The sequence below is a fragment of the Pseudoliparis swirei genome, chromosome 10 (genome assembly GCF_029220125.1).
Source record: "Pseudoliparis swirei isolate HS2019 ecotype Mariana Trench chromosome 10, NWPU_hadal_v1, whole genome shotgun sequence".
NCBI lineage: Eukaryota > Metazoa > Chordata > Actinopteri > Perciformes > Liparidae > Pseudoliparis > Pseudoliparis swirei.
This window is the reverse complement of record NC_079397.1, coordinates 3,759,095-3,783,368: the sequence shown is the minus strand read 5'-3', so window position 1 is coordinate 3,783,368 and position 24,274 is coordinate 3,759,095. Positions and strand designations below refer to the sequence as shown.

At 43.8% G+C, this 24,274-nt stretch overlaps 1 protein-coding gene and 1 long non-coding RNA gene across 4 annotated transcripts; both read left to right on the top strand.

Moving 5' to 3' along the window:
• The first annotated feature begins 3,154 nt into the window (after nucleotides 1-3,154).
• Nucleotides 3,155-11,305, top strand: LOC130200740 (uncharacterized). Of its 3 annotated transcripts, none has more exons than XR_008833067.1 (7): nucleotides 3,155-3,238; nucleotides 3,342-3,505; nucleotides 6,049-6,097; nucleotides 6,251-6,279; nucleotides 6,982-7,168; nucleotides 9,064-10,805; nucleotides 10,914-11,305. It is a non-coding gene; the product is annotated as an uncharacterized LOC130200740 (long non-coding RNA). The 3 variants fall into 3 exon arrangements; XR_008833069.1 differs by having other exon boundaries at nucleotides 6,982-7,247; XR_008833068.1 differs by lacking the exon at nucleotides 3,342-3,505 and having other exon boundaries at nucleotides 3,166-3,238.
• A 1,289-nt stretch (nucleotides 11,306-12,594) lies between these two features.
• On the top strand, nucleotides 12,595-16,767 carry LOC130200874 (WD repeat-containing protein on Y chromosome-like). The gene is made up of 5 exons (XM_056425450.1): nucleotides 12,595-12,739; nucleotides 12,941-15,153; nucleotides 15,614-16,154; nucleotides 16,317-16,496; nucleotides 16,751-16,767. Exons 1-5 carry the CDS (start codon nucleotides 12,595-12,597, stop codon nucleotides 16,765-16,767), a joined length of 3,096 nt encoding a protein of 1,031 aa, XP_056281425.1.
• Nucleotides 16,768-24,274: the final 7,507 nt, after the last annotated feature.

Genomic DNA, 24,274 nt, shown 5'->3' with positions numbered 1-24,274 from the left:
TTGATATGCTGCTATAGGCTTATAGCTGCCGGGGGACATTTAGGATGCACTGAGCACCTATCTCCTCTTTTTTCTCTCCTTAAGGATGAATTTTCATCTCTCAATCACACGTTACTAACTCTGCTTTCTCCCCGGAGTCCTTTTGACTTCACGTCTCATGGGGTCATCGGACTCTATGAGACGGCATAGATCCTATCTGCTGATGGATCATCGAGGTCTGGGTCGTGGAATTCCTGCTCCTGACTACGCCACTGTCCTGTTGAGACTCCGCCCACTCCGCCTCTCTACCGCCATCTGCCTGATGGATCGTGGAGGTCTCCATCGTGGAATATGCCTACTATGAACTATTCATACACTCTGTCATATTCATTACCTTCGCATTGAAAATGCCGGAAGGTTATGTTTTGATCGCCGTGTATTTATTTATTTATTTATTTATTTGTATGCGTGTTATTCGCAAATCTCAAAAAGTATTGAACCGAATCGCATGAAATTTGGTGGGATGATTGTTTATTATCCGGGGACCAGTTGATTAGATTTCGGGATCGATCGGGTCAAAGGTCAAAGGTCAAAGGTCATGAACAGGTCAAAATCTTTCGCAGAACTCAAAAAGTATTTAACCGAATCGCATGAAATTTGGTGGGATGATTGTTTATTATCCGGGGACCAGTTGATTAGATTTGGGGATCGATCGGGTCAAAGGTCAAAGGTCATGAACAGGTCAAAATCTTTCGCAGAACTCAAAAAGTATTGAACCGAATCGCATGAAATTTGGTGGGATGATTGTTTATTATCCGGGGACCAGTTGACTAGATTTTGGGATCGATCGGGTCAAAGGTCAAGGTCAAAGGTCATGAACAGGTCAAAATGTTCTTGAATCGCATGAAATTTGGTGGGATGATTGGTTATTATCCGGGGACCATTTGATTAGATTTTGGGATCAATCGGGTCAAAGGTCAAGGTCATGGAAAGGTCAAACTCTTTTTTTTACCATAGCACGATACATTTTTGTCCAATTGGCATGCAACTAATGCCAAAATGTTCATAATTCAATGCCCAATCTTGTGATATGCGAAGGTATGCGCTCTACCGAGTGCCCATTCTAGTTGAATGTATTTTAACTCTAAATCTGTCCTTCTGGTCACATTACATCTATTGCATCTGTCCATCCTGGAGAGGGATCCTCCTCTGTTGCTCTCCTGAAGGTTTCTTCCCTTTTTTTCCCCCTGAAGGGTTATTTGGGAGTTTTTCCTGATCCGATGTGAGGTTTTGGGGCAGGGATGTCTATGTGTACATATTGTAAAGCACTCCGAGACAAATTTGTAATTTGTGAAATTGGGCTATACAAATGAACTGAATTGAATTACATTACATTTGGCTGACGCTTTAATCCAAAGCGACTTACAATACTGTTACATTCATTCACTGTAGACGCAGCTACAGGGAGCAACTCAGGGTTAAGTGTCTTGCTCAAGGACACATCGACTAGGGTGGGGATTGAACCTCCAACCCCCTGAATGAAAGACGGACCTGCTACCCACTCACCCATAGTCGCCCCACATATACACACATATATATATATATATTAGGGCTGTGAAACGATTAAAATTTTTAATCGGATTAATCACAGGTTTTTGTGGATTAATCATGATTAATCACATATTACCGATATTCTCGGTATATTTTGTGAGAACATAGAGATTTATGACAAAAGACGGATATATACATTTATACATTCTTCTATACAATGGTGCTGCAACTCAGCAGTTATTTAGCAGTTTTCTTCCATATGGAACATTAATACATCTTCATCCTAAACAGAATGTTTAACCCTCCTGTTACCTTTCGGGTCAATTTGACCCCATTCAATGTTTAATGTCGGTGTTCTTTGGGGTCAATTTGACCCCAGGCTGTTTTTCACTGTCAAACATATCAGAAATATCAACTTTTTTATTTATTTAAAGGGCTATTTAGGTAGTCAACAAACAAACATAAAGTACCTCACACTTAAACTTGGGAAGCAATATTAATTCTAATAATTTTCTGGAGGTTTTAATTGCTGGGGTCAAATTGACCCCGAGGGTAAAACATGTTAGTAAATGTAAAGGTAACAGGAGGGTTAAACAGAGCATTTTCCTCTTGTTTGTCAACCATTAACTCCACCATGATACAATCTAAAGGTGGACAGATTGACAAGTGACTTTTTTGCTCGGTCCCGATGCGCGCGCACGGAGCTCTGTGGCGCGCCAGACGGAGATCGATAAGTGTTAACGCAACGCGAAGAGACAGAAATGACATGCTGCTGTGGAGATACGATCAACAACAGACGTTTAGTTTAATAAAAGAACAAAGACGTGCTCTAGAGAACATGTCAGGGGCGGGCCAATCTTTTAATGTCATGCGATCTACCGACACTACGCCGCGATCGACTGGCAGGTCGCGATCGACGTGTTGAGACCCTGATCTACAGGAAGTAAAAGTCGTAACAAGGTTTCCGGAGGTGAACCTGCGGAAGGATCATTACCGATGAACAGACCGTCTGCATGAGAGCGGACAGAGTTCAGATTGAAGTGGTGTATTGGAAGCTCATTTTGCAAGTGACTTTTTTTTCGTCCCGACGACCAACAACAGACGGATTGGAAGCTCATTCTGCGCATGCGTTAAATGCGTTAAAAAAACAACTAGTTAAACCTGTAATTGAATTAACTGAGTTAACGCGTTATTTTTCACAGCACTAATATATATACACATATATATATATATATAAACCTATACACATATATATATACACATATATATACATACACATATATATACAAATACACATATATATATATATATATATTCAATTCAATTCAGTTTATTTGTATAGCCCAATTTCACAAATTACTAATTTGTCTCGGAGTGCTTTACAATCTGTACACATAGACATCCCTGCCCCAAAACCTCACATCGGACCAGGAAAAACTCCCAAATAACATTTCAGGGGGGAAAAAGGGATATATATATATCCCTTTATATATATATATATATCATGTGACCAGATTAACAATATAAGTCATGTGACCAGATGAAGATGCATGAGGGCCGTCTGCGCCTTGTTCTGTGTAAAGCTCTTAAATGTCCCTTCCTGCGCGCGGCCCTGGCCCCGCCCCTCCTCAGCGCGTGCTCTGCCCTCGGCATCGTGTCGGATCACGGAGCAGCTTGACGGAAGGCCTGAAGGACCTCCATGGAAACCGTGAGTTCGATGCTTGTCCTCGTTCCTAATGTTCCGGTAACGGTGACTGTTCACGGTGACTGTTCATACCGCGTGTCCGTGTGCTGCTTCTGCTTCTGCGCAGCGCTGGAGCGGAAACGAGCTAACGGCAGCGCGCAGGAGGCGAGCAGCTAACGGCTCACGCTGCAAAGTCAAGGGAAACCGACCTGAGACCAGCCGTCTGTTATCTCATTACTTCCAAAGTCAAGTAAAACCGACCTGAGACCAGCCTTCTGTTATCGAACTACGGTTAGCTACTAATACATCAGTTTATAAATGTTAAACTTCCGAGACCATGGCTGTGTCTACTACCGGACACTTGAGCACTTCGAGCACTGACTGCTAGTGAGAGTGTGCTCAACTGTGCGCGGATGTGTCGGCGTGTACGTGCTTATCTGGAGTCAGTTTGGTAGGATTTGGGTATAAATAAATTATTTAATTTTAAATATGGATTTTTATTTAAAGATATTCATGTAATTTGAATGCAAAATAGGTCTACCCGAATCAGCGGACAAAAAATTCAACCCGCGGCAACACTTCAAAAGTAGCCCAATTCCGCGGGAAAACCGCGGACCTGGCAACACTGCCACACTGACAAAACCAGCAGAATTCAGTGCACTGAAAGTACCCGGATGGCGCACTGCAAACGGGCAAAACATGCAGCGTAACACGATGGACACTACTCGCCCTAAACGGCCGCCATCTTGGCTACGTAGCGGAAGAGGGTATTTTGCTTTATGTATTCGGTTACATTTTATAAAGCCATGCAATCCATTTCATATTGATATTTATGTATTTATTACATTTTTATGGACTTTTCTTTGCAATTAGAACCTGTGACCTCTTGCAGAGGACATGTTAATTTGCATGTACCTTCTAGAGCAATGCAAATTGCTACGAAAATATATAAATATAGACAAAGCTAAGTACATTGTGGTAGTTAAGTCTTTCATGTTGAGCTTTGAAAGTCTATTTCAATTAATTTATATCTGGATTTTTAAGCCAAGCTTTGCATTTCAGTGGAGGACATGTATTGTCCCTTATCTCAAGAATCAGTGATATAATATAGATAATATATTCTCTATATTACATATATTCCCTAGATATAGAGAATATATATAATATAGATAATATATTTCCTATATTACATATATTGCCTATATATAGATAATATATTCTCTATATTACATATATTCCCTATATATAGAGAATATATATAATATAGATAATATATTTCCTATATTACATATATTGCCTATATATAGAGAATATATATAATATAGATAATATATTCTCTATTACATATATTGCCTATATATAGAGAATATAGATAATATATTACATATATTCCCTATATATATAATATAGATAATATATTTCCTATATATATATAATATATTCTCTATATTACATATATTCCATATATATAGAGAATATATATAATATAGATAATATATTTCCTATATATAGAGAATATAGATAATATATTCTCTATTACATATATTCCCTATATATAGAGAATATATATTATATAGAGAGCATGATTAACACAGAGAGAACTATGCTATAACTACAGTAGAGCCCCGTGTACAGTATGAGCCCTTCCTGTCCTGCATAGACTTGATGCTTGCGACGAAATGTATTTTATTATAATTGTGAAATCAAAGCGTTCCACCGACTTCCTACAATATGACCTTGTAGTGGCAAAAAGTGATCGTCACCCCAAAACTCATTCCCCTTGCATGCTCCCTGTATTGGCCGTCTAACCTCACCACAGCTGGGTCAGTTATAACATGTATGTCTGTGGTAATGACTCATCAGGCATGTGTGTGATTACAGGTTTCTGGTGTTTATACATAAATGTCATGTCAGATTTCACTTTAAACTGCAAATACTTCCGTCGACACAATTGTGATAATTCAATTACAAGAATAGTTTCACGTTAGACTTACAGTAGTGGCCATTTGTCTTTAGAAATCAAATGAAACTATAAATCAAATTGCCACTGACGCACCGTGGGTTTCGGACTTGACGCAGCCAAAAAGAAAGTAATGTCCATTTCCGTATGTTATGAATCTGATCATTTATTTACTAAACAAACAAAATGCTGACACTTCCTCTCTGCTGGTAAAAAACCATCGGCCACCCTGGTGCATGCTGGTCCTGTGCCTACCCACATCTACATATAACCACAGGTGCCCAGTGTTACCCAATCAGTGAACCTAAAACTAAATACATTTAAACAACAATCACAATGAACTAAACAACAATTATCATAAGAAAAAACTCTTCTAACATATAAAAATATAACCTAAATAAGCAATGAATAATCAATATTACAAATGTCAAAATTAATAGCTCCAACATTTACCTTTTGCTTTTACCACGGAATGTCTAGAAATAACGACGTTGGACTCACACAGGTGATTACATCATATTGTTACGGTTGCATTGAGATCAGATTAGTTTTATTATTACTGAATCACAGTCAACTTCTAACATGTAGTGTCTGTTACATGCAAGCAGATATTGTAATTCAGATGGCCGTGGGTAGTGTGGTAGAATATTTAGCCTCGTACTTTGAGACCAGACATAGATCGTGTTCCTATAATGCAGCTTATAAGACCACAACATTTGAGTCTCGGTCCAAATGGGATAATAGCAGCTCAGGCGATGCATAAACGATTCATGTCGTCATTTTAATTCCATCAAATTCAACCGCGACCGTGAAATCCAGAGTCCTGTGACATGTGGGATGTTGCATTTGGACTGAATGTGCCTTGTGCTTCCAGGAGGATGCAGCATGCGTTTCATCCACTGGTGGCAGCTCTGAATGCACAGGTGAGAGAGGAGAGACAGCCAGGTGGCTGTATAGTGAGGTTTGTAGAACGTTGTTTGTAAAAGTGTATAATATTGTACTGAATACTTCAGGGTGTTATTGGCGTTATTAAGCGTGAACCATTTTAATATTCTCATCCTGTCATATATTTGCAGACGCTGATGACCCTGACCAGAAGGAAGAGGTAGGATGTTGTGGATGTTTTGGGTTCTTAATTGACAGTTAATCTGCTCGACTGTGTAACTAGAATACAAATAACAACAATGCTACAGTTTTCATTTCTTACAGACAGACTACAGCTAGTTAATCACACATATTGAACTTACATTGTTACTCCAGTGTATCCCACTGATTAGATTCGGTTCCAAGTATTCACGAGACTTGTCGTAATAGCAGATCGAACATGTCGGTTTACGCCGACTCCAGGATGAACGTGGAGGTCTCGAAGTGTTTCAAGTCCCCAAAACAAAAGTAAATGACTGCAGAGTGTGGTGGAAATAAGTGTTCCTTTACCTACAAGTTTACAAGTCATCAACCAAGCGCTAAATACAAACAAGTCATGAAAACATTCAGCTGAATGGAGCAGAATCCCTGAGCCTCCTCTCAAGACCGTCAGGAATAACTGCTGCCTCCTCCGTGCAAGACTGCAACCGTTATACGTCTCAGACAATCCACTTTCCCAAAGTCCGTGTGTTTCCTATCCGAGGAAGTTGAGACACCCGAAGGCTCCGTTTATTCTGCTCTACCGAGGGACCATCTGAGTATGGCCTGTCGAGGACCATAACCTGAAGTCAACGGCTCGTGACCTTTTCACGTGACCCCACAGGATTAGATCAACCCCCATAAACATGGGAGAACTTCTAAACACATTTTTCCTCCGACACAGAGTTCCAGACAGGCGAAAACGTGGCGAGGCGCCGCGTCCCCTGAACCCCGCGCTCCTTCACCAGAGTCCGTGAGCTGCTGGCCAGAGGGCAGTCTCCAGGGTTCTAGTCCGGCCCGTCGGCGTCGATCCACAGAGAAGCGGCCGCCACATTCACGCCACTGAACCAGACCGCCGCCTTATATTCCAGGTCACTAATAATAATAATACACAACACATGATCCTAATTAAACCCGAGCTCACGCTTCAGGCTACGGATAATAATACAGGTACGGCATTTTAGATGCGCATGAAGCAATAAGGTGCGAGAGGCAGTACTTTGTCGTCAATAATGTCCGCTTCAAGGGTGTTGCTAGGCTAATACAAATGACTAAAAACAGACTAATGATCCATACAATAAAATGTTTTAAAAATGCAACAATTTCTAATAAAGTCTGATCAATCATATCCAGTTGAGATTGACCAAAAGCAACACCCTTGAAGCGGACATTAATGACAACAAAGTCCTGCCTCTCGCACCTTATTGCTTCTATAATACTGTTGCGTTAAATAGTAAGTCAATAGTAAGCTGCCTTTCAGCACAACATAGTTGTGTGTGTGTATATATGTTTATATGTATGTGTGTGGGTGCGTGTATGTTTAAATGTGTGTGTGTGTATCATACACACACATACATACACTCTATGTGTGTGTATATATATATATATGTGTGTGTTCCAAAAGATGATGTCATTAGGTGGCCTTCAATTTCTATGGACAGAATAAACAAAAACTCCTCTTATCTCTGCAGCTGCTTATTTAAGGTACTCATTAAATACTGAAACTTGTTTCCCACCTCAGTCATTAAATTGGTTTTAAAATAACCATAAATATAAATGTTCCCAAAGAGTTTGAATGAGATGTTTTTTACCAAATAGATCCCGCAATAGAAAACCAAACTGTTGCAACATTGTGTAACCACAAAGTAAAGACACGGTCCAAACTCCATCCCAACAGGACGCGTGGCGCCACCCAGTGGCTCATACCAGCAACTGCACTGAACCCAATGTGTCTCAATCCGCAGCTGGAAATAGTCCCTGACAAATGCAACTATTTACTCCCCCTGTGTTTATTTTTTTAACTGTGTTTATTTAATAAGGGACAGTGCACATTAATCAAACATTTCAGTAAATGTGAGTTAGCCAAGAGGCTATTTTTCATCTGTAGTCCCAATGATGCTGATGTTAGGAACAAACCTAAAAACATAAGATTACAAATACAATCTACAGACAACGCAAATAAAATAAGGGAGAACAATGTTAAAACGGACAGAATAAAAACATGTCAGAAGCATACTAAGGACTTTACTGTATTGAATACCCATTTACTAAATGAGATCTCTTTCTTTCAATCATTTTATTTTAAGTTTTTACAAGTTACACCAGACAATCAAAACCGAATAAATAAAAAATTGCAAAACAACCAACTATACGGACAATCAGACGAGGAATAAAAATAAATAAATCTCTTATGTTTACGGACCGGTCAGCGGGGTGAAATTTAAAAAAACAGGACGAAACAAAGAACCACATCCAGCCAAAAGGAATATTTGGAGTAAACCTGAAGATTATAGCAATTTCTAATTCAAATGTATTTCTCGTAAACAAAGCACAGTGACACTGCTCGCCACAATCAATATTATATTGAAACCGCAGTGCCCCAAAAGAAGTCAAAGAACATTCTATAGTCTTTAAAAATAAAAGTATGAAACATTTGTGACCCATTGTTAAAGGTTTCCATCTTTGTTTTAGAATGAGCTTGGGGCCGATTGAGGCGGGGAATAGGAAGAGTATAAACGCATTATTGACATGGGATTTGTTTACCAAGAGGACAACAAAGTCACTGCAGTGTTCCTTTGTGAACAGACGTCCGCTCTAACGGACCCTAAATGGCGACAAGATAACGGATGCACACTTCCTGTGTGAGCGGCCCTGATATATTTCCTTCAAGAAATCTGAGCGGCATTTTAATTGATTGATTTTTCTAAAATAAAATATGATGTTACATTTATAAATATCCCACACTCGGTTGTTTTTGTGCCCACAGACACTTGCAGGTACCGTCCCTGCGGCGCACCGGGGACGTGGAGAGTCGGCCGAGCGGCCAGCCGGACGCGGAGGAGGAAGCCGTCACGCCGCCCGGTGCCGGCGTGCCGCCTCCTCGCCCGCGGGCCCCGCCAGCCTTCCAGAGACCTCGCCGTCGAGGCCCCCGAGTTCGTCGCCCGCCGCGCCGTCGACGGAGCGTTCAGCTTTTGTAGAGCCACCGTGTGTTTCCTTCCATTAGAACCGCCTCCTGCTGCACGCGCAGCCGTGGATTTGTTACCGCTGAGAACGGAACGGCCGAGTTCCGTCGACTCGATCATCGGCGGATATGATCCTCATCCGTCTCTGCCGTCGTTTCTCTGCTCGACGGCACCGCGCCAAAATCTCTTCTCCCTTTTTGGAACGTAATTCAATTCTACAAGTATAGCGAGTCGTACATCCGCTCCTCCGCTCTCTTCATGGTTACCGGTGGCCGGCCGCATCCGCTTCAAAACATTGGTTCTTGGTACCGTGCTCTGAACGGATCGGGCCCCGTCTACATCCGGGATGCGGTCACACCGTACACCCCGGCACGTTCGCTCCGCTCGGCAACAGCCAATCGACTTGTGACTCCTGCACTTCGAGCTAATCACTACATCCAGACCTTATAGCTGTCCTGGCTCCTGATTGGTGGAACGAGCTCCCCGCTGACATCAGGACGGCAGGAAGTCTCTACAGCTTCCGCCGGAAACTAAAAACACATCTTTTCCGACTGTCTGGATTAAAACACAGATTAGCACTTCAGTGGCACTTAAATGGCTCTTATTGTGGTACTTTTGTAGTTTGACTATGTTGAGGAAATGTTACTTTCTGTATTCTTGTTGTTCTTAGTTTGTACTCTAGGTTGATGCACTTATTGTAAGTCGCTTTGGATAGAAGCGTCTGCTAAATGACACGTGATGTACGTATTCTGCATACGTCACACGTGCGGAGGCTCGTTCATTCAGCGTTCCGCCTTCACTCGTCGGCGTTTTATTTAATTTATTTTGTAAGGCGTCGCAAGAGACGGAGAAGGCCAGAGCACCTGCACTCCCTCCTGCGTCCTCCTCTTTTTCCCTTTCCCCCCCCAGAGCCACGACGGTCATCGGTCATTTGATGCAGGAAGTTGTTCCACCAGGACGACCGGCAGCACCTCGCAGAGGAACACAGGCTGGGTGATGGAAAGCAAATCCATTTTCAATTCAGAACTTAATTGAGACGAGTGTATACCCCAAAACGTCCGTGTTTGGAGGTGTTGTGGAGAAGCTCGAGAAACGGACCCTCCTTTACTATTTCCTGTGGTAACACTCGTGTCGAGTCTCTTCGCAGGTCTTCCAAGCAAAGAGAAGATCGAGACGCAGCGCTCCGAGTTGAGAACGAAACACGGCTCCGCCGCCTCCCTCCAAAGTCTGGTGTCGTTTCCCCGACCCACGGACCAAAGAAGAGTTTGTCTCTTTGAACGTTGTCGCCTCGTCAGTACCGATTCATCCGTGAAGATGTTGGCTGTCTCGGATGCGACGTCACAACGGAGACGCCGTGTGTTCACAAACTATTCCTCCGCTCCCGTTTTCCAAAAGCTTTGTTTCTGTGCTGATTACTCATCATGTCCGTGTAGCACAACTTTAAGCTCTTACCCATAATTCCCGGACTTTCCGGAGGTGTGGGCACCGTGCTCTACGCAGGCGGCATCGGGACCCAAATTGCGAATGAGCTCATCGACTCCTACAGGTGCGTTGTGTGAATGCAATTACATTTTTTTAATATATAGCCCTAAATCACAAATTACGAATTTACAATCTGCACACACGACATCCTTGACCTTTGACTTCACATCAGATGAGGAAAAACTCAACCCCCCTCCCGAAAGAACCCTTTCAGGGGACAAAAGGGAAGACGCCTTCAGGAGAGCAACAGGAGGATCCCTCTCCAGGACGGACAGAGGAGTAGATGTCATGTGACCAGCATGACGTGTTACAGAGTTGCATAACCACGTTCCACCAGTACCACGGCGCGTGTGAAGAGTTAGTCGGAGGCCTTGACCACAATCCAGAAAGCGGAAATAAATTATGTGAAATGTGTATTTTTTCCTCTTCCTCGTGAACCCGATTGACCTTGTTTCCAGATGCTATTTGCACAATTATGTCTGCCATTTTTAATGTGTGGTTTCAGAAGTATCTGCAGTCTATTTTTCTTTCTTTGCTGTTATAAAACAAACATACCGTTTTGTATTTCGACTGAATGTTCTTCCGATTTGTAGTTCCCATCACAAACGGTCGTAAATCCTAGCTCGCATTAAATGAGTAATTTAAGAACGGATAGTCTAACTGGGATGACACCGGGACCGAGCCGATGGAATAAGTATCCGATTCCTTTCTAATGGATGCTGGTGGGAGATTGTCTGTTTATCAATAACAAGTACAGACTTGTGTACTTTTGTAGTTTGGACCTGTGATTCCAGACTCACCAGGACGGGAGGGAACAGCAGCTGACTTGAGGTCACCACCTTAGCTGTTCTTGCTCATGAGTTTACTCCTATTATTCATTGTAAATTATTTATTATAGTCAAACAAAATATGACAATCCTGCTTTTTCATTATCCTTTAATTATTAATATTTTATTTTGAAGTGTATGTGTATATATATCTATAGTGTACAAAATAATAACGTATAGAGATATTATTATATATATTGTGTTTATAAATATATAGTTTATATATACAGATATTATATATTGTGTTTATAAATATAGTTTATATATATTGTGTTTAGAAATATATACACACATTTGTATAGATATATAGTTATATTACACAAGTAGAAAGACACCGCTGTAGTTCAATGTAAAAGTGCAATTAAAATATAAAGTTATGAATCTTAACCCTCGGTCAAACTGATTTAACGTTATCTGTGAATAAATAATAAACTCTTTGTGCTCGTTAGATCCTCCAGAACCCAATTATTATATCATGTTTAACTGCTACGGAGACATTAGAGCCAGCGGAGCATTTCAAAAAGTTTCAGGTTGCTCTCGGCGGCCGTGCTGCGGTCCCGTGAGCAAAAGGTATTTAGAAAAAGTCAACTTTCCGTTGTGTATTTTCTCCTCAGCTATGGTTTCCTTTTGCTGTTGCGAAATGCATTCTGGGATATCGGCCGGCCAGAGTAGCACAAGTCCCCTTTGATGTATTCCGGGGGAAATGGGATACATTTTTTTAAATTTATATTTTGACCGTGTCTCGCGAGAGGTGGACCTTGGAACGTGTACTTGTGCTGCAGCTGATGACGTTTCACAATTCCACAATAGCAAGCGCATAACACCGGTGGGCGTGTACTCACTACGTCGGACGTGACGTCATTTTTACCTTTGATGTTTTTTTCTTCCTTTGATCTCGCAAAACCCTATATAAGGGGCTGCGTCTCACTGCCGCCAAAACTAAAACGCTCTATAACTTGTCAATTGGTTATATCGAATTGGTTATATATCGAAGAAGTAATGGAAGGACACACAGATACAGCGCAGATGTTGCCTGAAGAGGGTTCCAACTGTCACAAAGATAAATTAAAAATTTCGGAGATTGAGGAACTATTTCACCAAGTTGATGTTGATTCAGGTGGAGGACTGGACATTGAGGAATTTCAGGAGGGGATGAAGGACTTTTTCTATGGTAAAGATATGAAAGCCTTGTTCTACATGATTGACACAAATTGTGATGGAACTGTGGACTTTAAAGAGTTCTTAACTTTTATGACGAATATCAATAAGGCTAAAAGCAGTGGTCTTAAGCATGTGTTTTCTCCAGTTGTTAAAGTGAAACCATCAAATCACTACAGAAACATTGTTAAAATGATATTCCTGCCTTTTCAAGATGAAATCAAAGATATATCTGCTCAAAAAGAAGAACTCAGGACTTACCAGGAAGGTCAATACATTTCCATCACCACAGACGGTGTCTTTTCCTACTGGTCTGACACATTTGAGAATCGATTGGAGATTTTCTTGAACAAAAAAACAAAGTCAATTAAATTATCGCATAAGAAAATGAAAGTAAATGGCATGGCGTACATCAAAGAACTCAAACAGGTGGCTGTCGCCTCTTCTGAAGGTAAAGTGTTATTCTATTCTTTCCATGAATTGCCAACGCTGTTTGAAATCAAGCACGCTTTAATCGTGGAGGACTTCAACGCAGTTTGTGCCATAAACTACAGCTCCAATGGCACTAAAGGAGTGTTGTCCTTTGGAAATGAACAAGGTCATTTGTATGTGCTTGTCTCCGAAAATATCAATACAAATGGCCTCTTTAGCCCAGACTCGTTCGAGAAAATCTCAAAAGAGGATTATCCAACTCTTTATGTTTCAACCCTGTTGAAGAAAAACTCAAAACAATTCCAATGTTCAAAAACCCACATCTTCAAGGACATCTTCACTGAAATCAAATACTTTCCAGCAATTGAGTCATTGGGTATCTGCGGTCGTACATCCAAGATAATGGTCATTGCTGCCATGCCCGAGTCACACAGAGGTAGATTCACGAAAACTGTCTTTGAGAGCCCTGCAAATAAGGAGTTTTTCACCTGTGTTGAATACTCTCCTTTAAACCAGAGTTTGTTGACTGGTGGTACAGATGGCTTGTTGCGGGAGTGGTATGTTTTTAAGCCTAAGGTGTGCAAAAAATCATTGAAAGGACAAGGCAAACCCATCACTCACATTGAGTATAATCCAAAAGATGAATATTTTGTCACTTTATCTAAGGACAAGACTATTTGTTTGTGGTCTGAGAGAAGTTTGCTGCTTTTGGAAAGCTTCCAGGTTGAAGACATGAACATTACCCCTATTGCCACTTTGTGTTATAACAATTACAACAATGAGTTGGTCCTAGCCAACACTGACATAGGAACAAGTCTAGGAAGAGGGACAGATGCTTTTCATAATGCATTACTATCTCATGATAAGCCCTTGTGCAGTGCTCTCTATCACAGTATTTACAATCAGATGGTCTCTGTTTGCCGAGATGGTATGGTGAAGGTATGGGACATCTTAACAGGAAAGCTTGAATTAAAGTTCAAACTAACTCCAGATAAGCATGTGGGGCACAGTTTCATTGCATTTGATGGACCCAAGCGCAGACTAATCACAAGTTCTCAGGATGGGAAATTGAGATTGTGGAATTTTAGCAGCGCAACATTGCTTGAAGTTCTTCCAGTTACCTTACCAGAGGAGGTGACAGGTATTGTCACTTATGACAACAGGTTGTTTGTGTCGATAAGGAACTCCAAGATCATTTATGACCTGGATATGGACGGTGAGAGCAACAACTTTTTGAGTCACCCATATTTAGAGGACATTTCCTCAATGGATGTACATGAAAACACTTTGATTACTGCCTCCAGCAATGGATATATCGCTATCTGGAATGTTGATGAGAAAGAGGTTATATGCTTGATTAATGAAAGTAAGAGTCCACGTATACACATGCCAGGCCGGAAAGAAAAAGGTGTGACAGGGTGTCTGGTTAATGGGGGAAAAGAAAGAAGATCTCGGAAAAAACCCAGCACTAAGATGAAAGCCAAACCACTTATTCTATGTCTGAAGGAAAGGGAGTTCAACGTGTACACAGCCACACTGTTGACTTCTGCAGATGGCTACATATGTGCCTGGTCTGTTAACGTCAACGGAGGTTTGTTAGGAAAGTTCAGGGCAGTGGATAAGGAAGGTGCTTTCATTACCACAATGACGACGGACATCAATGAAAAGATATTGCTCACTGGGGATAGCACTGGCAAGATTTGTCAGTGGGACATTCACACATTTTGCTCAACAAAGGCAACAACCAAAGGGCCATTTCAGGTGTTACACGGGTGGCACACATCATTGGCTCAACCTCCTCTGTTGGGCTCGTGGAAATGTCATGATACAGAGGTGGTGAGTGTTAATTTTGACATCAGTGGTAAAGAGATAATCACTGCTGGAGACAGCCATCTCCAACTATGGAAAAACAAAGGCTCCCACATAGGCCTCTTTGGGAAAGACTTTTGGGAGGAAGCCGACCAGGTGGAGGCCGACCAGGTGGAGGCCGACCAGGTGGAGGCCGACCAGGAGGAGGCCGACCAGGTGGAGGCCGACCAGGAGGAGGAAGTAAATTCAATTTCTTTAAAAAATAAAGAGAAATTCATTGAAAATATAGAGAAAATGAACACATCACTAATATCAAAAAATGAACAGATATTCATTGAATCTGTAAAGAAACTGACCAGACCACCAATAACAATTCCAACAATCTTCAAATACATTGATGCTACAAAAATATTATTGGACAAGCAAGAATCTACTCATGCAGAAGAGAAGAGGGCTAGACAGCTTCAAAAGGAAGTCAGATTAAAACACAGCGCCCTCATACCATGTCCACCAAGAACCCTAAAAGCTTTGATGGCCATCCCAAGCTTGTCGCGACAAAATGAAAGCCATTCAGCCTCCTGAATGTATAATAACACAAATGCGCCATCCAACCCGCATTGAAAGGGATGAGCTCTTGCATCAACAGACCCAGCTCAAGCCACAGAAGCCTCCCCTCATGAGAGTTTACCTGAAAGAAATCCCCCTGAAAGCTGAGCCCTTTCCACCCATGCCAAGGGCATCACAAATAGTCACCCGGCCTCTTCCCAAAAATGTAAAGAAGTTGTTCTATAAAGCTCCAAAGACCACCCAAGTCCCGATTGAGATCTTATTTAAGGATGAGCTTGAGAAAAGGCAGAAAGACAGCGTCCTCAAACCATGTTATCCAATCCCTCTGAAAGCAACGGTGGTCTTTCCAGGCCTGCCGGTGCCACAAAGCAAAGTCAAGCAGCCTCCTGCCAAAGTTTCAGAGCATGTGCTATTTTCAAATGACAAACTCATTGAAGGTGGCGCTGACCTGAAACAAAGTTCTCCCCAGACATTAAATCAGACTAGGTCTAAATATGGGCGTGTGCTCAAGAATCAGCAGGCAGACACAATAAAAGACAATGTCCTCACACCACGTCCACCAAGCACCCTGAAAGCTACAAAGATCAGTGTGTTACCAAACATGAACAAGTTGCAAATCCGTGAGACAGAATTGAACAGGAACAAACCCCGATCACAAAGTTTACCAACCTTGGACTGCACTAATGCTACACAAAGATCACTGGACATGCAGCAATCTGCCAATGCAGTAAAGAAGAGGGCTGGATACGATTCAAAGCCTGTCCATTTCCCCCCCATCTCAGAGAGAGTGCAGCTCACTACAAATCAGAGATTAAATCAGACTAGGTCTAAATATGGGCGTGTGCTCAAGAATCAGCAGGCAGACACAATAAAAGACAGCGTCCTCACACCACGTCCACCAAGCACCCTGAAAGCTACAGAGATCATCAGTGTGTTGCCAAACATGAACAAGTTGCAAATCCGTGAGACAGAATTGAACAGGAACAAACCCCGATCACAAAGTTTACCAACCTTGGACTGCACTAATGCTACAAAAAGCTCACTGGACATGCAGCAATCTGCTGATGCAGTCAAGAAGAGGGCTGGACACGATTCAAAGCCTGTCCATTTCCCCCCCATCTCAGAGAGAGTCTCGTTAAATCAGACTAGGTCGAAATATGGCCGTGGGCAGAGATCAACAGACCCAGCTCAAGCCAAAGCCGCCCCTGCTCCTCAGAGGTGGCGCTGACCTGAAACACGGCCGGCTCCACTTTCCCTTGTCCCGTCGCCGGATCCAGCCCCCCCTTTCCCTTCGGCACCCCAGCCGACCCCAGCTCCCCCTGTCCCGTCGGCGGAACGGCCGGCTCCACTTCCCCATCTCCCGTCGCCGGATCCAGCCCCCCCTTTCCCGTCGGCACCCCAGCCGACCCCAGCTCCTCCTGTCCCGTCGGCGCAACGGCCGGCTCCACTTCCCCTTGTCCCGTCGCCGGATCCAGCCCCCCCCCTTCCCTTCGGCACCCCAGCCGACCCCAGTTCCCCCTGGGGTCGGCGGAACGGCCGGCTCCACTTCCCCATCTCCCGTCGCCGGATCCAGCCCCCCCTTTCCCGTCGGCACCCCAGCCGACCCCAGCTCCCCCTGTCCGGCCGGCTCCACTTCCCCTTGTCCCGTCGCCGGATCCAGCCCCCCCCCCTTCCCTTCGGCACCCCAGCCGACCCCAGCTCCCCCTGTCCGGTCGGCGCAACGGCCGGCTCCACTTCCCCTTGTCCCGTCGCCGGATCCAGCCCCCCCCCCCCTTCCCGTCGGTGCCCCAGCCAACTCCGGCTCCCCCTGGCGTCGGCGGAACGGTCGGCTCCAATTCCCTCTGTCCCGTCGGTGCCCCGGCCAACGGGACAGAGGGAGTTGGGGTCGGCCGGGAAAAGACATATGGAGGGAGGCCGACCAGGCGAAGGCCGACCAGGAGGAAGCCGACCAGGAGGAGGCCGACCAAGAGGAGGCCGACCAGGAGGAGGCCGACCAAGAGGAGGCCGACCAGGAGGAGGCCGACCAGGAGGAGGCCGACCAGGAGGAGGCCGACCAGGAGGAGGCCGACCAGGAGGAGGCCGACCAGGAGGAGGCCGACCAGGAGGAGGCCGACCAAGAGGAGGCCGACCAGGAGGAGGCCGACCAGTTGGAGGCCGACCAAGAGGAGGCCGACCAGGAGGAGGCCGACCAGGAGGAGGCCGACCAGTTGGAGGCCGACCAAGAGGAGGCCGACCAGGAGGAGGCCGACCAGGAGGAGGCCGACCAAGAGGAGGCCGACCAGGAGGAGGCCGACCAGGAGGAGGCCGACCAGGAGGAGGCCGACCAAGAGGAGGCCGACCAGGAGGAGGCCGACCAGGAGGAGGCCGACCAAGAGGAGGCCGACCAGGAGGAGGCCGACCAGTTGGAGGCCGACCAGGAGGAGGCCGACCAGGAGGAGGCCGACCAGGAGGAGGCCGACCAAGAGGAGGCCGACCAGGAGGAGGCCGACCAGTTGGAGGCCGACCAGGAGGAGGCCGACCAGTTGGAGGCCGACCAAGAGGAGGCCGACCAGGAGGAGGCCGACCAGGAGGAGGCCGACCAGGAGGAGGCCGACCAGTTGGAGGTCGACCAGGAGGAGGAGGCCGACCAAGAGGAGGCCGACCAGGAGGAGGCCGACCAGTTGGAGGCTGACCAAGAGGAGGCCGACCAGGAGGAGGCCGACCAGGAGGAGGCCGTCTTACTGAAACCTGGCTGAGCCATGAAGAATATGTCTGCCTAAATGAATCGACTCCTCCAAGTCATATTAATACTCACATTCCTCGAGGCACCGGTCGAGGAGGTGGAGTAGCAGCCATCTTTGACTCGAGCCTATTAATAAATCCTAAACCTAAATTACACTACACCTCATTTGAAAGCCTTGTTCTTAGTCTTTCACATCCAACCTGGAAAACACTACAGCCAATTCTATTTGTGATTCTGTACCGGCCACCAGGTCCATATTCAGAGTTTATATCTGAATTCTCAGAATTTATATCAAGTTTGGTTCTTAAAACCGATAAAGTTATTATTGTTGGAGATTTTAATATCCATGTGGATGTTGATAATGATTGCCTTAGTGCTGCATTCATCTCCTTGTTGGACTCGATTGGCTTCTGTCAGAGAGTACAGAAACCCACTCACAGCTTTGGCCACACGCTTGATCTTGTTCTTACTTATGGCGTTGACATTGAGCATTTGAACGTCTTCCCACAGAATCCTCTTCTGTCAGACCACAACCTCATAACTTTTGAATTTATACTACCGGAGTGTACTCCGTTAGTCAAAAGTTTCTACACCAGATGTCTAACTGACAGTGCTGTAGCTAAATTTAAAGCGATTCCTTCTGTATTTGATTCGATACCACGTCTCAATATAACAGAGGACTCCTGGTCTAACTTTAGTCCGTCCCAGATTGATCATCTTGTTGACAGTGCCATAGGCTCTCTGAGAATGACACTGGACTCGATAGCCCTCTGAAGAAGAAGACAGTGAGGAAGAGGAGGTTTGCTCCTGGTATAACCTCAGACCCGCAAACTGAAGCAAGCGTCACGAAAGCTTGAGCATATGGCTCAACTAATCTCGAAGAATCCCGCTTAGTTTGGCGAGATAGTCTTAAAACATATAAGAAGGCCCTCCGTAATGCCAGAGCAGCCTATTACTCATTAATAATAGAAAAAAATAAAACAACCCCAGGTTTCTCTTCAGCACTGTAGCCAGGCTGACAGAGAGTCACAGCTCTGTGGAGCCGAGCATTCCTATAAACCTTAGTGGTAATGACTTTATGAACTTCTTTAATGAAAAGATTTTAACTATTAGGACAAGATTAATAATCTCTTGCCCATAACCAGTGCCAATCTGTCCTCAAGTGGAATGGCCTTGGAAACCGCTGTATGCCCTGGTGTATATTTGGAGGATTTTCTCCTATCAACCGTGACCAATTATTTTCAACGGTTTCTACTCTGAACACGTCTACCTGTCTCTTGGACCCCATCCCGACGAGGCTGCTTAAAGACGTTTTGCCTTTAATTGGCGGCTCTCTATTAGATATTATCAATGTGTCTCTGCTAACAGGCCACGTACCACACTCCTTCAAGGTGGCTGTTATTAAACCTCTCCTGAAGAAGCCCACTCTGGATCCAGAGGTATTGGCTAACTACAGACCGATCTCTAACCTCCCCTTCCTCTCCAAGATCCTTGAGAAAGTGGTCGCAAATCAGTTGTGCGACTTTCTACATCATAATAGTTTATTTGAGAAATTTCAATCAGGATTTAGAAAACACCACAGCACCGAGACGGCACTGGTGAAAATTACAAATGACCTCTTAATGGCAGCAGATAAAGGACTCCTCTCTGTGCTGGTCTTGTTAGACCTTAGTGCTGATAGAGGACTCCTCTCTGTCCTGGTCTTGTTAGACCTTAGTGCTGCATTCGACACCATTGACCATGACATCCTGTTACAGAGACTGGAGCAGTCGATTGGCATTTCAGGCACGGCACTAATTTGGTTTAAATCCTATTTATCAGATCGATCTCAGTTTGTATTTGTAAACGATGACGCCTCGATAACCACCAACGTTAATCACGGAGTTCCACAAGGTTCTGTGCTTGGACCAATTTTATTTACCTTATACATGCTTCCTTTGGGCAATATTATCAGGAAACACTCCATAAACTTTCATTGTTATGCAGATGACACTCAACTATATTTATCGATAAAACCAGAGGAGAGCAACCAACTCTGTAAAATTCAAGCATGTCTTAAAGACATAAAACATGGATGACCTGCAACTTCTTGATGTTAAACTCAGACAAAACCGAAGTAATTTTAATCGGCCCTGAGCACCTCAGAGATCAATTATCTGGTGATGTGGATTCTGTAGACGGCATTGCCCTGGCATCCAACACCACTGTAAAGAATCTTGGCGTTATCTTTGATCGACTTGTCCTTTAACTCCCACGTAAAGCAAATCTCAAGGACTGCATTCTTTCATCTACGTAATATTTCAAAAATCAGGCACATCTTGTCTCAAAAGATGCAGAAAAATTGGTTCACGCTTCGTTACTTGAGACTGGATTACTGCAACTCCTTATTAGCAGGCTGCTCTAATAAATCTCTTAGGTCTCTCCAGTTGATCCAGAATGCTGCAGCTCGTGTTCTCACTAAAACTAAGAAAAGAGATCACATCACTCCTGCACTAGCTGCTCTGCACTGGCTCCCAGTAAAATCAAGAATCACTTTTAAAATTCTTCTCTTAACCTACAAAGCCTTGATTGGTGATGCTCCATCATATCTTAAGGAGCTTGTCGCACCATATTGCCCCACTAGAGAGCTACGCTCACTAAATGCGGGACTACTTGTAGTTCCTAGAGTCTTAAAAAGTAGAATGGGAGCCAGAGCCTTTAGTTATCAAGCTCCTCTTTTATGGAACCAGCTTCCAATTTCAGTCCGGGAGGCAGACACAGTCACCTCGTTTAAGAGTAGACTTAAGACCTTCCTCTTTGACAGAGCTTATAGTTAGGGCTGAATCAGGTTCCCCTGGTCCAGCCCCTTGATATGCTGCTATAGGCTTATAGCTGCCGGGGACGTTTTAGGATGCACTGAGTACCTATCTCCTCTTTTTTCTCTCCTTAAGGATGAATTTTCATCTCTCAATCACACGTTACTAACTCTGCTTTCTACCCGGAAGTCCTTTTGACTTTACGTCTCATGGGGTCATCGGACCCTATGAGACGGCATAGATCCTATCTGCCTGATGGATCGTCTGGGTCGTGGAATTCCTGCTCATGACTACGCCACTGTCCTGTTGAGACTCCGCCCTCCTCCTCCCCACCGCCATCTGCCTGATGGATCGTGGAGGTCTCCATCGTGGAATATGCCTACTATGAACTATTCATACACTCTGTCATATTCATTGAATGTATTTTAACTCTAAATCTGTCCTTCTGTACACATTACATCTATTGCATCTGTCCATCCTAGGAGAGGGATCCTCCTCTGTTGCTCTCCTCCAGGTTTCTTCCCTTTTTTTCCCCCTGAAGGGTTATTTGGGAGTTTTTCCTGGTCCGATGTGAGGTTTTGGGGCAGGGATGTCTATGTGTACAGATTGTAAAGCACTCCGAGACAAATTTGTAATTTGTGAAATTGGGCTATACAAATAAACTGAATTGAATTGAATTGAATTAAATTGAATGAAAATCGTTATTTTATTTTAGATGTATTTGATACAAATGAGTTGGACTAACTTAATTACATTTTATTGCACTGATGTGCTACATTTGACTAACTTAATTACATTTTATTGCACTGATGTGCTACATTTGAGTTGGAGTGACATCTAATTATTGGATGGAAAACCTGCCAACAATTTAATTGACTTCATCCAATGAGTCATTTCTTTGAGTGTACTTCTAACACGTCTACCTGTCTCTTGGACCCCATCCCGACGAGGCTGCTTAAAGACGTTTTGCCTTTAATTGGCGGCTCTCTATTAGATATTATCAATGTGTCTCTGCTAACAGGCCACGTACCACACTCCTTCAAGGTGGCTGTTATTAAACCTCTCCTGAAGAAGCCCACTCTGGATCCAGAGGTGTTGGCTAACTACAGACCGATCTCTAACCTCCCCTTCCTCTCCAAGATCCTTGAGAAAGTGGTCGCAAATCAGTTGTGTGACTTTCTACATCATAATAGTTTATTTGAGAAATTTCAATCAGGATTTAGAAAACACCACAGCACCGAGACGGCACTGGTGAAAATTACAAATGACCTCTTAATGGCAGCAGATAAAGGACTCCTCTCTGTCCTGGTCTTGTTAGACCTTAGTGCTGCATTCGACACCATTGACCATGACATCCTGTTACAGAGACTGGAGCAGTCGATTGGCATTTCAGGCACGGCACTAATTTGGTTTAAATCCTATTTATCAGATCGATCTCAGTTTGTATTTGTAAACGATGGCCTCGATAACCACCAACGTTAATCACGGAGTTCCACAAGGTTCTGTGCTTGGACCAATTTTATTTACCTTATACATGCTTCCTTTGGGCAATATTATCAGGAAACACTCCATAAACTTTCATTGTTATGCAGATGACACTCAACTATATTTATCGATAAAACCAGAGGAGAGCAACCAACTCTGTAAAATTCAAGCATGTCTTAAAGACATAAAAACATGGATGACCTGCAACTTCTTGATGTTAAACTCAGACAAAACCGAAGTAATTTTAATCGGCCCTGAGCACCTCAGAGATCAATTATCTGGTGATGTGGTTTCTGTAGACGGCATTGCCCTGGCATCCAACACCACTGTAAAGAATCTTGGCGTTATCTTTGATCGGGACTTGTCCTTTAACTCCACGTAAAGCAAATCTCAAGGACTGCATTCTTTCATCTACGTAATATTTCAAAAATCAGGCACATCTTGTCCCAAAAAGATGCAGAAAAATTGGTTCATGCGTTCGTTACTTCGAGACTGGATTACTGCAACTCCTTATTATCAGGCTGCTCTAATAAATCTCTTAGGTCTCTCCAGTTGATCCAGAATGCTGCAGCTCGTATTCTCACTAAAACTAAGAAAAGAGATCACATCACTCCTGCACTAGCTGCTCTGCACTGGCTCCCAGTAAAATCAAGAATCACTTTTAAAATTCTTCTCTTAACCTACAAAGCCTTGATTGGTGATGCACCATCATATCTTAAGGAGCTTGTCGTACCATATTGCCCCACTAGAGAGCTACGCTCACTAAATGTGGGACTACTTGTAGTTCCTAGAGTCTTAAAAGTAGAATGGGAGCCAGAGCCTTAGTTATCAAGCTCCTCTTCTATGGAACCAGCTTCCACCTTCAGTCCGGAGGCAGACACAGTCACCTCGTTTAAGAGTAGACTTAAGACCTTCCTCTTTGACAGAGCTTATAGTTAGGGCTGAATCAGGTTCACCTGGTCCAGCCCCTTGATATGCTGCTATAGGCTTATAGCTGCCGGGGGACATTTAGGATGCACTGAGTACCTATCTCCTCTGTTTCTCTCCTTAAGGATGAATTTTCATCTCTCAATCACACGTTACTAACTCTGCTTTCTCCCCGGAGTCCTTTTGACTTCGTCGCCTCATGGGGTCATCGGACCCTATGAGACGGCATAGATCCCATCTGCCTGATGGATCGAGGTCTGGGTCGTGGAATTCCTGCTCCTGACTACGCCACTGTCCTGTTGAGACTCCGCCCACTCCGCCTCTCTACCGCCATCTGCCTGATGGATCGTGGATGTCTCCATCGTGGAATATGCTTACTATGAACTATTCATACACTCTGTCATATTCATTACCTTCGCATTGAAAATGCCGGAAGGTTATGTTTTGATCGCCGTGTATTTATTTATTTATTTGTATGCGTGTTATTCGCAAATCTCAAAAAGTATTGAACCGAATCGCATGAAATTTGGTGGGATGATTGTTTATTATCCGGGGACCAGTTGATTAGATTTTGGGATCGATCGGGTCAAAGGTCAAAGGTCATGAACAGGTCAAAATCTTTCGCAGAACTCAAAAAGTATTTAACCGAATCGCATGAAATTTGGTGGGATGATTGTTTATTATCCGGGACCAGTTGATTAGATTTTGGGATCGATCGGGTCAAAGGTCAAAGGTCATGAACAGGTCAAAATCTTTCGCAGAACTCAAAAAGTATTGAACCGAATCGCATGAAATTTGGTGGGATGATTGT

Excerpts from the sequence above, each read along its gene's own strand:
- LOC130200874 (XM_056425450.1), top strand. The coding sequence starts at position 12,595 with ATGTTGCCTGAAGAGGGTTCCAACTGTCACAAAGATAAATTAAAAATT. Across the intron at positions 15,154-15,613 it reads ACCAGGTGGAGGCCGACCAG|ACCCAGCTCAAGCCACAGAA; the intron begins GTGGAGGCCGAC and ends TTGCATCAACAG. Across the intron at positions 16,155-16,316 it reads CATGAACAAGTTGCAAATCC|AGAGAGTGCAGCTCACTACA; the intron begins GTGAGACAGAAT and ends CCCCCATCTCAG.